The sequence below is a fragment of the Acartia tonsa genome, chromosome 12 (assembly GCF_053477335.1).
Source record: "Acartia tonsa isolate MP-2025a chromosome 12, ASM5347733v1, whole genome shotgun sequence".
NCBI classification, from domain to species: Eukaryota; Metazoa; Arthropoda; class Copepoda; order Calanoida; family Acartiidae; genus Acartia; species Acartia tonsa.
Window position 1 is genome coordinate 31,820,407 of NC_137271.1, and position 12,443 is coordinate 31,832,849.

The following is a 12,443-nucleotide window of genomic DNA, read 5'->3' on the forward strand; positions in this document are numbered from 1 at the left end:
TCAGTGACTTTCACCCAGAAAAGGAGGGAAGTTGACTGTAAATTAAACTAGTCTCTAAAGTTTTATAACACATTTCTTATATTGGTTGGCTTAAAACCTTTAGGTACCTTTATTCAATCTTGACAGTTGGTTCAAACCAGAAGTGTCCAAGTTTTACAACAAATATTTATTTTTATAAATAATGTTTATCATTTAATCGTCCACCGGTTTTTTTTTACCTAAAGATCCCTCCTTAAACCTATTTAACCATATTTTAGGTAAACTATGGTCCAGGAGAATTAATTTGGGGTGTTAGAGCTTACAACAAGGATAAATTTTGTGTACTATAATTTACTGTTCTTATTTTATCTAATATCCTGTATTTTGTCATTGATTCACTACTTATGGATTAAATTGTCATGGTTTCCCCTCATTAAAGTATTTGTCTTTGTCCATCCAAATAAAATACATACCAAGGAAGTGTCCAATGCCAAGGCCGACAGCTAAGGCCACAACAAGGATAACAGCTGCAGTCAACATTGAGTTCAGTTGGAAGTTCTTATTGTGCTTGTAAACCTAAAATATACATTACATTCCTATTTACTAAAGTAATTTGATGTATGTCTGTATGCCAGAATGTAAATTAGGTTTTTGGAACTGTTAGAATTGTTATTTGATGATGTAATCCTGCCTAGATTTTAGGCTATGTAAAGTGCTCGCAAGATTTAAGTTTTTTTTTTAATTTCCTAACAATACCGTAATGGCGAAAAGGACAATATTTGAGCTGGGTCTTTAAATCATTTTAGTGGTGAGCCAACTTTCCACCATTGAGAGCACAGCATTTTATGAAATGCCGCGCTGTGATTGGCTGAAATTCGGCGCACCCCGATCTGGCTCACCACTATAATGATTTAAAGATCCAACTTTCCACCATTGCATTGAGAGCACAGCATTTTATGAAATGCCGCGCTGTGATTGGCTGAAATTCGGCGCACCCCGATCTGGCTCACCACTATAATGATTTAAAGATCCAACTTTCCACCATTGCATTGAGAGCACAGCATTTTATGAAATGCCGCGCTGTGATTGGCTGAAATTCGGCGCACCCCGATCTGGCTCACCACTAAAATGATTTAAAGATCCAGCTTTGTTAAATTCTACCTATGGCAGATAGTTTATTTGGGTGGAAACATAGAAATGTGATTAAAGCCACAATTATTCAAAGAGGGAAAAGACAATAGAGCAGGGGTGTATATTCTGCACAAGATTCATTTGATTTTTCCCCTGCTGCAAAATTATTTTATTTTTTCCCCTCCTAGTTTTTTTTTTCAAGGAAGGGTTAAAAATTATAAAAATATTTAACTGGAATTCTATTCATCCACATATTCTTATAGTTTTTTTCACAAAGCAGGGAGGAAAAATTGAAAATTTTTTTCAGTTCTATGAAGTTTTACATTTTTTCCCCCAACCACATATTTTTTTATCCCCCACCCCCCCCCCCCTCCCTCTTTGGCAGGGTCAATGTGCAGAATATAAACCTCTACAATAGGGTTAAAAATTACAACCCTTTCTTTACCAAAACTTCAATCATAAGAATTGAATGAAAGAAAGATTTATCGACTATTGGCATGTCCCTGCTATTCATATACTAACCTCTCCTCTTCTAACAGTTGCAAAATCATCAGATAATTCTTCACTAGGGTAAAGATCACCCAACAATCTTGCCAGAAAGTTTAGTCTCAACCCATCATCCTCCTGCAGAAAAAAGTTGCATCATTCCCAAAGGGTTAAAATAACAAATAAAATAAGATTACTTAAAATAATTAACATTATGAAAAAGTAACAGGATGTCTGTCTGTGTGCACCAAAGGGTTTCGCTATCCGATGAACCGATATGGGTCTCCTTTTAAGTGAAGCTTATCGTATGTCCAGAAAGGTTTCTAACTATTTAGGAGGAGGGTACCGCCACCCTGTTAGGAGAATTATCAACTAGAATAAATGCCCCCCCCCCCGCTATACAATAGCCGCTAGTAAAAAAAGAAAACAGTATTTATAGAAAGGGATATTTAACCTGAACAAAATCAATTTCGCCGTTAACTTTACTTTGTCTCAATAAAGAGGTATAAAGTATGACTATTAAATATAATTTAGACTTAATTGTAATGTTTGATGATGATAAATAGAAATTGATTAAACAACAACAATTGATTAATCAACAACAATGTGTTAAAGGTCTTACAGCAGAATTATTCGGACCTACCTACACAAATTCTTGGGGAGTGAACGGACAATGGCAGATAAATAAATAATCTTCCCTTTAACATTTTAAGGATATTAAATTCGTACGACGTACAGTAATGATTTACCTAATCATCTTCAATTGTCAAAACTCTCTTAAAAAATACTCTCAAAATTAAATTTACCTCATCAACAGAAACTTGATTATTATCAGCTAATCTTAATCCATCCTCATCCCCAACTCTGTCTTCTATAATTTCAATCTCTCCAGCATTCTCCACTTCATCATTTACATCATCAATATCTTCAGCTATTATTTCAGCGTCAGAGTCCTCCTCTCTAATTTTCAAGTTTCATTGCTATGCGTTACAAAGGGGAACTTAGGGTATATGAAAATGGACGATAAATTGATATACATCCCCAATGATGATAAATATAATTATCCTTTCCTTAGATTAAAATTACTGTTTAATTGAACAGTTAAGCCACTACTTTTTAATAACCAATCAGTACCTTAATTGTAGAAGTCAATAAACAAGTTAACTTATTTTTAAAATAAATTAAAATATTCTCCCCCCTGGCGTTACCACTAAACTACGACGCCATAATTGCTGCTTTTAAATCATGTAATTTTGAGTATCATGGTTACTCTATAATTTCAAGATAGGTGTATAAAGTTTTAACTAGTCCTTTAAAAGTCCATTTTAGATCAATTTCTTAATTTTTTTGTGAAGATTCCCATGATCGATGAATATCTTTTATATGATTATTATTAACTTTGTCCTACTGTCTGATCCATCTATTTATTTATAGGTTATTAATAAGGCATGAAACTTTCCTTCGGTCATCCTCTCTAATTTCAGCTGCATTATCTTGGTCAGCTGATTTGTCAGTAACAGCTGCTCCTTGTTCAGAGATAGCCTGCTCGCCATCTTTACTCCAGATATAGTTACTGCTCTCCAAACTGGAAACAACAATGAATCATGAAAAAAAAAGTAGTTGTAACAAGGATGACTACATCCATAAAAGCGAAGCACTGAAACGGGAGGACAAACGGACATTAACACTTGTATAGTGTCTGAACTGAATAATCAGAATTAAAAAGTATAAGAGTCGAAGCAAAGTTGTAAGTTAATTTGTTGAAAAACTACTTGATACAGGATAATGTTTATGGACATACTTACATTTTTAGGACTTGATTATAGAGTTGCTTCGCTTATAATATTGTTCTTTGTTGTCCCAGGAATCAATATACCAAAAATCGGATCAAAAGAATAATTAGATCAGATAAAAATTTGTTGTTAAAAAGTAGAAAAATCAACATGTTTAAGGACATTCTGGTAATGATTATAGAGTTGCTACGCTTTCTAAATCGTACCTAACTACTACAGAAATCACCATGCAAAGTTTGAAATCGATAGGACAGTTCTAACATGGCTAAATTAACGAATAAAAGCTATCTATCTCAGACGGACGGACGGACCGACCCTAATTAAAGAAAAGCTTCGTTTTTAAAAAGGTATATTTAAGATACCAAAAATATTATCAAATCGCTAATAGATGCTCTGAAATTTTTTTTTAAGGCAGAGTAAGCTAATTAATATTCTTAAATTAAGTTGATTGAACTGGTTAATATTACTGACGTAAAGACTAATGAATAATACATAGTAGCTTAGCTACTAAAAATAGCGTTACCTCTCTCGGATAGGAATACCATCGCTGTTAACAGAAGAAATTGTACTAACTTGGCTGCCGAAACTAGGAAAGCCATCTAAAAAATGAAAATTGTAAAGTACAATCTATATTTTAATAGAACAAATAACCCATTTGCGCTAATCTGAAAAGATTTTTATAATTTCATTTGATTCTTTTTTTCACAATTCAATATAATACTTTGATCCTACTTAAAAGTGGTATAATATAATACTAGCGAGTGCACCGATAGCATCTTGGAGCTCTATATACAATGGGGTTGGGAGAGTACAAAAAAAACATCCAAAGACTTAAATCGAAAAATAGCCCAAAACCGTACTGGGATCTAAAAGACGGTTACTTGTGGATAACTCAAACGGTTCGAAATATTAAGCTACAGACAAAAGAAACCTTGCCACTTTAAATAACTTGTTGAAACAGTTTATTAGTTAAGATAAAAAAAATACTTCATTGTTTAAACAAAGGGGGTCATTTTTACGCGGATTTTCCCAAAAGTTATGTGTACTTTAAAACAGGAGTAGAATGCTAAAATTTAGTATGGCAGTTGCTTTAATATAGTACCTACATACAAATGTTTGTCTCAAATGATTCAAAAACTGTCTAATTTAGCGATAAAAAAAATTCGGCAATTTTCACAAATCCATATTATACCACATTAATGCAACTCTCATGCCGAATTTTAGAGTTCTGTTCCTATTCCAAAGTTTTAGAACACATACCTCTACGGAAAATCCGCGCAAAAAAATGTCTCCCTTTCAAATATTATTAATTAATTTAACAGGGTCAAACACAAAAAAGGGATACTGTAAATAAAACGAAGTAACGGATTTCTCTTATTTTCTCCTATTTCTAGCAGGGAGCTCTAACCCTGCAGGGCAATCACTATCATTAACATTTACCTAACCTAATTTAAAATAATCAATTAAAAGCTGCTGTGAAAATACGACGAAACCCGCTAATTCGTTTTCTTTCCATGATCTAAAATTTGTAATCAAAATTTTCAAAAATATTGTTATCACCTTGCATAAATGGATTATTAGTGGAGCATGATATAAATGATCTAATCAAAGGTTCCTCCGTGTCACTAATGGTTTCAATACTCTCACTGTCTGTCTCTAGATTAGTAACAAAAAAGGGTTATTAGTAGTAGGAATGGACTGGATATCCGGTTTGGCCGGATATCCGGCTGATTTCTAATGCTGGATGTCCGGTTATCCGGCCGGATATCCAGTAATTTGTCGGATATCCGGGGTTGGCTAGATATACGGCCGGAAACCAGATATCTGGCATTAGAAATCAGCCGGATATTCGGTATCCGGACAAAAAGTATCCAGCCCAACCCTAGTTATTAGTATAGTAGTTATACAACTCTTTCAAAAAAATAAAAAAAAGGATATTTAATACAAAATAGCAAAGCAAAGAAAAGCTGGAAATATTTATGTATGGATTAGAACCAGTTCTCAACAATACTGAAATATCACGTATAGCATTGTATTACAACAAAATTGGTTATAATCTATGATACCGAGTCCAATATTTACCTAAATTTTCTAGAAAAAAAAGTTGAGAATTTGTTATTGTACCTAAGTATAATTATATATTTTTGTCGTTTAGGAAGTATAATTTATATAAACAGTCCTTAGTTATTTTGTAGCTTTGCTACAAAATGACGTAACAAGAGTGAGGACATGCGTATTAATTGTAATAAGGGAATAACCTCACATGTCACGTGTCAAAAATAGTTAAATTCAATATGAGGATACAAATATCTGACTATTAATTTGCAGAAAATATTAGTGATGGCAATCCGTCGAATTTTCGGGCCGGATTCGGATTCCGGATTCTTAAAGAATCCGTCAAAAAAGTGGCGGATTCCTGCGGATTCCGGATTCTTAATTTTGGCGGATTCCGGATTCTAGCAATATTTTAAAAGGGTTTTAAAGAAAGAAAAAAAAGTAAGTGCTACATATGTCCTAAAAATCAATGTTCTTTGTGTTCTCTATAATTCACTTCCGAGAATCGAACCAGATTTTAAAAGATATTACATATAATGATGAAAATCTTTGCCTTCAAAGAGGAGGAGTTGAAAGAAAAACTCAAGACGCTAATTTTAGCCTACTAATTAAGAATCCGGAATCCGCTATTAAAAAACGGATTCCGGATTCGGATTCCAAAATTGGCCAAAAATTGGGCGGATTCCGGATACGGATTGCCATCCCTAGAAAATATACATCAGTTCGCATTAATATTAAGACAAGTAAATAATATTTTTGTAAGCAAACTTAAAAATTTAACAGATGTTTGAAAAAAAACAATAAAAAAACAGAACTCTCGTGCAATAAAGGTATTATATGAGTAATTAAAGAACAAAACAAACGGTGTAATCTAAGAAAATGAGATCTTACCATGGTCTCTGACAAAACTAGTGCCAGCATCATTTCCATCAGACTCTGTCGGGTCCTAAACAAAACAACATCAATAAAAACGTAGCTCTAAAACGTAAGGACAAACAAAGATTAACACTTGTAGAGTGTTAAACTGAATAAGCAGAAAATTAACTTGTAATTATAAAGAAAATTGTACATAAAGTTGCAAAATTACGTAAAATACAGGATATTGCATGTTTAAGGACATACTTTCATTTATAGGATCTTATTATAGAGATACTTCACTTATAGTTTTGGACCTTGTTATCCTAACCATAATTATTACAATAATCATAGAATAAGGGGGGGGGGGGGGGTTAAGTTCTGACACTTTTGCGTAAACAGTGATTATAGGCTTTGTCTTTGGAGTGAGAGGATAGATTATTTAACAAAAAAGTTTATTTTTGGGATGTAGTTTTCCTATTTTAAAAAAAATGAATTTAGCCTCCGGGTTCAGGTGCTGCAGGCCACAAGGTTGTCTCTGGACAGGTAAAGATGAAAAAAAAAAATTTTTTTTTGAAGAGTTAGAGTTCAACTTACAAAACAAAATACATATGCATCTTTCATCTTCAAATATGTAAATAACATTTAAAAAGATGCACATTTTGTTTTAAAAGGGGGATGTGGAAAATAACCATTTGGGCAGGGGGGGGGGTTTACTCGAGAGCCCTTAGAGCTAGAGGGAGCTAATTTTGGATATAAGCTTCTATGGGGCCAAAGTTACTTTTAAAATTATCGTCGACCCCCCCACCCCCCCCCCCAAAATTTTTTTTTTTGGGGGGGCGGGTGGATTATACTATAGGATGTTTCTCATAAACGACTTGAGATAAATGGAGCAAACCTTGGAATACAAGTTTTGTAGGCCTTTATTTGATTTTAGAATTATCGTTCACCACCCACCCACCCCCAAACCCCTAATTTGGGGGGGGGGGGCGGATGAATTATACTATAGGATGTTTCTCATAAACGACTTGAGATAAATGGAGCAAACCTTAGGATACAAGTTTTGTAGGCCTATATTTGATTTTAGAATTATCGTTGACCACCCACCCACCCCAAAACCCCTAATTTGGAGGGGGGGGGGGGGGCGGTGAATTATACTATAGGGTGTTTCTCATAAACGACTTGAGATAAATGGAGCAAACCTTAGGATACAAGTTTTGTAGGCCTATATTTGATTTTATAATTATCATTGACCACCCACTACAAAACTTCGAAATGTGTTGACTCGTCACACGACATACCAGCAATTTTATTTTGGGTGCTACTCCCTTAGTTTTAGAGATAATTGGATGAAATCTTTTGGGCTGGGTCACTAATTACCCCAACTATTGGTATCTTTAAAAAGGCGGTGGGACCGCCGCTCCCGCCGCCCGTCGCCGTTTACCGCCGCCACCAAAAAAAAATTTTTTATTGCATTTCTTGCAGAATTAGGCAATTTGGAATCATTTGAGACCATGTTATTTTTTTCAAAAAATTTTTGCCTTACAAGCAACCCTGCGGGGGATTTAGTCATTTTTTTCAAATTCTCGAAAAAAATAACATGGTCTCAAATGATTCCAAATTGCCTAATTCGGCACCAAAAAAATATTTTTTATTGCATTTCTCGCCGAGTTAGGCAATTTGGAATCATTTGAGACAAAGTTATTTTTTTCAAAAATTTTTTGCCTTACAAGCAACCCTGCGGGGGATTTAGTCATTTTTTTCAAATTCTCGAAAAAAATTTTTTGGTGGCGGCAGTAAACGGCGGCGGGCGGCGGGAGCGGCGGTCCCGCCGCCGTTTTTTTTAAAAGATACCAATAGTTGGGGTAATTAGTGACCCAGCCCAAAAGATTTCATCCAATTATCTCTAAAACTAAGGGAGTAGCACCCAAAATAAAAGTTGAAACAAAATTGTAAGTAAAGGGGGGGGGGGGAATGTGGTGACTCGTTACAATTTTGTTTCGACTTTTATTTTGGGTGCTACTCCCTTAGTTTTAGAGATAATTGGGTGATATCGTCGCCGTTTACCGCCGCCACCAAAAAGAATTTTTTTATTGCATTTCTCGCCGAATTAGGCAATTTGGAATCATTTGAGACCATGTTATTTTTTTTGAGAATTTGAATTTGCTGGTATGTCGTGTGATGAGTCACCACATTTCTGCCCCCCCCTTTACTTACAATTTTGTTTTGACTTTTATTTTGGGTGCTACTCCCTTAGTTTTAGAGATAATTGGATGAAATCTTTTGGGCTGGGTCACTAATTGACCCAACTATTGGTATCTTTTTAAAAAAACGACGGCGGGACCGCCGCTCCCGCCGCCCGCCGCCGTTTACAGCCGCCACCAAAAAAAAATTTTTTATTGCATTTCTCGCCGAATTAGGCAATTTGGAATCATTTGAGACCATGTTATTTTTTTTGAGAATTTGAAAAAAATGACTAAATCCCCCGCAGGGTTGCTTGTAAGGCGAAAAATTTTTGAAAAAATAACATTGTCTCAAATGATTCCAAATTGCCTAATTCTGCAAGAAATGCAATAAAAAAAAATTTTTTGGTGGCGGCGGTAAACGGCGACGGGCGGTGGGAGCGGCGGTCCCGCCGCCGTTTTTTTTAAAGATACCAATAGTTAGGGTAATTAGTGACCCAGCCCAAAAGATTTCATCCAATTATCTCTAAAACTAAGGGAGTAGCACCCAAAATAAAATTGCTGGTATGTCGTGTGATGAGTCACCACATTTCCGCCCCCCCCTTTACTTACAATTTTGTTTCGACTTTTATTTTGGGTGCTACTCCCTTAGTTTTAGAGATAATTGGATGAAATCTTTTGGGCTGGGTCACTAATTGACCCAACTATTGGTATCTTTTTAAAAAAACGACGGCGGGACCGCCGCTCCCGCCGCCCGCCGCCGTTTACAGCCGCCACCAAAAAAAAATTTTTTATTGCATTTCTCGCCGAATTAGGCAATTTGGAATCATTTGAGACCATGTTATTTTTTTTGAGAATTTGAAAAAAATGACTAAATCCCCCGCAGGGTTGCTTGTAAGGCGAAAAATTTTTGAAAAAATAACATTGTCTCAAATGATTCCAAATTGCCTAATTCTGCAAGAAATGCAATAAAAAAAATTTTTTGGTGGCGGCGGTAAACAGCGACGGGCGGTGGGAGCGGCGGTCCCGCCGCCGTTTTTTTTAAAGATACCAATAGTTGGGGTAATTAGTGACCCAGCCCAAAAGATTTCATCCAATTATCTCTAAAACTAAGGGAGTAGCACCCAAAATAAAATTGCTGGTATGTCGTGTGACGAGTCACCACATTTCCCCCCCCCCCCCCCCCCCTTTACTTACAATTTTGTTTCGACTTTTATTTTGGGTGCTACTCCCTTAGTTTTAGAGATAATTGGATGAAATCTTTTGGGCTGGGTCACTAATTAACCCAACTATTGGTATCTTTAAAAAAAAACGGCGGCGGGACCGCCGCTCCCGCCGCCCGCCGCCGTTTACAGCCGCCACCAAAACAAAAATTTTATTGCATTTCTCGCCGAATTAGGCAATTTGGAATCATTTGAGACCATGTTATTTTTTTCGAGAATTTGAAAAAATGACTAAAACCCCCGCAGGGTTGCTTGTAAGGCGAAAAATTTTTGAAAAAAATAACATGGTCTCAAATGATTCCAAATTGCCTAATTCTGCAAGAAATGCAATAAAAAATTTTTTTTTGGTGGCGGTGGTAAACGGCGACGGGCGGCGGGAGCGGCGGTCCCACCGCCGTTTTTTTAAAGATACCAATAGTTAGGGTAATTAGTGACCCAGCCCAAAAGATTTCATCCAATTATCTCTAAAACTAAGGGAGTAGCACCCAAAATAAAATTGCTGGTAGGTCGTGTGATGAGTCACCACATTTCCCCCCCCCCCCCCTTTACTTACAATTTTGTTTCGACTTTTATTTTGGGTGCTACTCCCTTAGTTTTAGAGATAATTGGATGAAATCTTTTGGGCTGGGTCACTAATTACCCCAACTATTGGTATCTTTTAAAAAAAACGACGGCGGGACCGCCGCTCCCGCCGCCGTTTACAGCCGCCACCAAAAAAAAAATTTTTATTGCATTTCTCGCCAAATTAGGCAATTTGGAATCATTTGAGACCATGTTATTTTTTTTAAGAATTTGAAAAAAATGACTTAATCCGGTCTCGCAGCCGTTTTTTTTTAAAGATACCAATAGTTGGGGTAATTAGTGACCCAGCCCAAAAGATTTCATCCAATTATATCTAAAACTAAGGGAGTAGCACCCAAAATAAAATTGCTGCAAGTCGTTTATGAGAAACACCCTATAGTATAATCCACCCGCCCCCCCCCCCAAATTAGGGGTTTGGGGGTGAGTGGGTGGTCAACGATAATTATAAAATCAAATATAGGCCTACAAAACTTGTATCATAAGGTTTGCTCCATTTATCTCAAGTCGTTTATGAGAAACACCCTATAGTATAATTCACCGCCCCCCCCCCCCCAAATTAGGGGTTTTGGGGTGGGTGGGTGGTCAACGTTAATTCTAAAATCAAATATAGGCCTACAAAACTTGTATCCTAAGGTTTGCTCCATTTATCTCAAGTCGTTTATGAGAAACACCCTATAGTATAATTCACCCGCCCCCCCCCCCAAATTAGGGGTTTGGGGGTGGGTGGGCGGTGAACGATAATTCTAAAATCAAATATAGGCCTACAAAACTTGTATTCCAAGGTTTGCTCCATTTATCTCAAGTCGTTTATGAGAAACATCCTATAGTATAATCCACCCGCCCCCCCCCAAAAAAAAAATTTTGGGGGGGGGGTGGGGGGTCAACGATAATTTTAAAAGTAACTTTGGCCCCATAGAAGCTTATATCCAAAATTAGCTCCCTCTAGCTCTAAGGGTTCTCGAGTAAACCCCCCCCCCTGCCCAAATGGTTATTTTCCACATCCCCCTTTGACTTCAAACTTTTCAAAAAAAAAAATGTTTTTTTTTTCATTTTTACCGGTCCAGAGACAACCTGGAGGCCTGCAGCACCTGAACCTGGAAGCCAAATCAAAAACTTTTTTAATAATAGGAAAACTACGTCCCAAAAGGAAACTTTTTTTGTGAAGTAATCTATCATCTCACTCCAAAGACAAAGCATATAATCACTGTTAACGCAAAAGTGTCAGAACTTCCCCCCCCCCTTTATACCATACAAAAAATTATTGTCAAAAAAAGCAAAACTACATTATGTTTTAAATGGACCTAAGGAGTCTCTGGTTATGATTATAAAATCGAAAAAAGCTATTGTAGAAATTACCATGAAAAGTTACAAATAAATAGGACTATTCTAACATCTATAATACAAAGTAGCTTGATGTCTGTCCGTCTGACCGTCTGTCCGTCTGTCTGTCCGTCTGAAGCTTAAGATCTCAGTAACAGCTGAACCGATTGGGCTCTACTCTTCAGGGATTATACCTACTGGTCCTGTGATGGTTTTAAGCTATTTTCCTGGGGGGTGGGACACCCCCAACCCCCCCAAAAACTAAAAAAACCACCCTCCCCAAAATTTTTTTTTTACATTTTTTGTAAAATCTCAGTAACTGCTGAACAAATTGGGCTCTACTCTTCTGGGAATATACCTACTGGTCCTCTGGTGGTTTTAGGCTATTTTCTAGGAGGGTGGGACACCCCAACCCCCCTAAAAATAAAAAATCCCTATTTCCAATTTTTTTATTTTTTTTTATTTTTGTAAACAAAAACCAGTAATTGGGTTAGGGGAACCCCACTGCACCATGGGGCTTTTTGTAACTTTTAAAAATTGACATCTTTAAAAAGTTGTTGCAATTATAGGTATTAAATAAAATTTACAGAGGAGAGTTTTCAATTTTTGTGTATATGTGGTCCAATCAGTGGGACTATCAGAGCTTGCGCCGCATACAGGGTACTCGCTTATGCTCACCCCGTACGAGATATACGGTGAACAACCTGGGTTTAATTTTTACGAATTAAAATTTTTGTGCATACGGCGTACAACCTAGGTTTAATTTTACCAAAGAGTAATTCGGCAAAGAATAACTTTTTTGAAAATATAACTATAAAATTATTCTGGAGGGTTGA

The 12,443-nt window shown here is 36.4% G+C and overlaps 1 protein-coding gene across 4 annotated transcripts in view; it reads right to left on the reverse strand.

Moving 5' to 3' along the window:
- LOC145333817 (uncharacterized) overlaps positions 1-12,443 on the reverse strand; it is a 29,715-nt gene that overhangs the window by 15,689 nt on the left and 1,583 nt on the right. For 3 of the 4 annotated variants that reach the window (XM_080179064.1, XM_080179063.1, XM_080179061.1), the window contains exons 4-10: positions 6,336-6,390; positions 4,950-5,045; positions 3,913-3,988; positions 3,056-3,181; positions 2,403-2,556; positions 1,633-1,734; positions 453-555 (exon numbers count right to left, since the gene is read on the reverse strand). In XM_080179064.1, the coding sequence (XP_080035190.1) occupies positions 453-555; positions 1,633-1,734; positions 2,403-2,556; positions 3,056-3,181; positions 3,913-3,988; positions 4,950-5,045; positions 6,336-6,390 (712 nt within the window). The remainder of the gene's footprint in view (positions 1-452; positions 556-1,632; positions 1,735-2,402; positions 2,557-3,055; positions 3,182-3,912; positions 3,989-4,949; positions 5,046-6,335; positions 6,391-12,443) is intronic. The other variant, XM_080179062.1, reaches the window with a different exon arrangement.